This window comes from Procambarus clarkii, chromosome 14 (assembly GCF_040958095.1).
Source record: "Procambarus clarkii isolate CNS0578487 chromosome 14, FALCON_Pclarkii_2.0, whole genome shotgun sequence".
In the NCBI taxonomy this organism is placed as follows: Eukaryota; Metazoa; Arthropoda; class Malacostraca; order Decapoda; family Cambaridae; genus Procambarus; species Procambarus clarkii.
In genome coordinates, this window is record NC_091163.1 from 21,891,361 (window position 1) to 21,892,826 (window position 1,466).

The following is a 1,466-nucleotide window of genomic DNA, read 5'->3' on the forward strand; positions in this document are numbered from 1 at the left end:
TCATAGTTGAAGGTAAATAATATACCTGTTATTGGGTATATTCAAAACCATTCATTCAAATCTGGCTAAGTAAGAAAGTAAGGTGGCGAAACCTGAAGACCTAAACTGTGATGAAGATGGTCGGTGATAGCACAACGTGGAATGAGTTATATGGAGAATCAAAAATTTAGTAATCAAATATGGCAGGGTATCACCGTTGAGTGTATATTAACAATTAAGAACGGATATTAGGATAAATATTAGTCGCAAGCGCGAAGGCAAGCATTGCTGTATTCACCGAGTTGAACTGACTAGTTGTGCTTGCGGAGGTTGATATCCGAGTCTTGGAACCCGCCTCTCAACTGTCGACCGGTGATATTGATTGACAGCAACATTCCAAGTGCTGTATAGCACTCGGAAGGGATACAAGGACAGACTTAGAGCTTGGGTATTGGGATGTAGGGAAGGAACAGTGCTCAACCTATTAGAGGAATTATACCATACCTCTATGAGCATTACGCCTGCTCATTGAACACCATATCTACTTGATGAGCATCTTCAGTAAGACATGTTTCAATGTTCAATAACATTGAACATCACATTTTCCCAATTAATGGAGAGTAGCAGCTGTTGGAAGAGGTGTGGCAGAAATATACACACTTTTACCCAGGTCATGAAGCTGGTCGTTATAGCATGAATAGCGCGGTTGTATGGATAAAACACACATCACACACAGAGTATCCATACACTGTATTGACCAGTGAATGGATACACTGATCAATTGGAGGTCTGGTTGTGTCCACGAGTTATGGTCCATGTCTGGTTGTGTCCACGAGTTATGGTCCATGTCTGGTTGTGTCCACGAGTTATGGTCCATGTCTGGTTGTGTCCACGAGTTATGGTCCATGTCTGGTTGTGTCCACGAGTTATGGTCCATGTCTGGTTGTGTCCACGAGTTATGGTCCATGTCTGGTTGTGTCCACGAGTTATGGTCCATGTCTGGTTGTGTCCACGAGTTATGGTCCATGTCTGGTTGTGTCCACGAGTTATGGTCCATGTCTGGTTGTGTCCACGAGTTATGGCCCATGTCTGGTTGCGTCCACGAGTTATGGTCCATGTCTGGTTGTGTCCACGAGTTATGGTCCATGTCTGGTGGCGTCCACGAGTTATGGCCCATGTCTGGTTGCGTCCACGAGTTATGGTCCATGTGTAACACGGGGGGAAGGGGGTATTGGCTCTACCTTTGTCCTTACCCGCCCGTATTCTATTTTTTACTTCAACTTAATACCTAGGGACCCCAGAGTTACTCTACCCGAGCTCCATGCCACGTGGTCTTAGCCGTTCGATCGGCTAAGATTCAACAATCCACGTGATGCTGTACTAGGCTTCTAGCAAACTCAAGGATCTCCTTCTGCTGCCACCACCAGACCATTAACCAGAAGCTTCAAATAATCGGGGTCTGAACCAATTAATCGATCATTAAAACC

The 1,466-nt window shown here is 45.0% G+C and overlaps 1 protein-coding gene across 1 annotated transcript; it reads right to left on the reverse strand.

Annotated features, from left to right (window-relative positions):
* Positions 1–589: 589 nt before the first annotated feature.
* Positions 590–1,186, reverse strand: LOC138364752 (clumping factor B-like). Its single transcript, XM_069324721.1, has one exon. It carries the CDS (start codon positions 1,184–1,186, stop codon positions 590–592), a length of 597 nt encoding a protein of 198 aa, XP_069180822.1.
* Between the last annotated feature and the right edge of the window lie 280 nt (positions 1,187–1,466).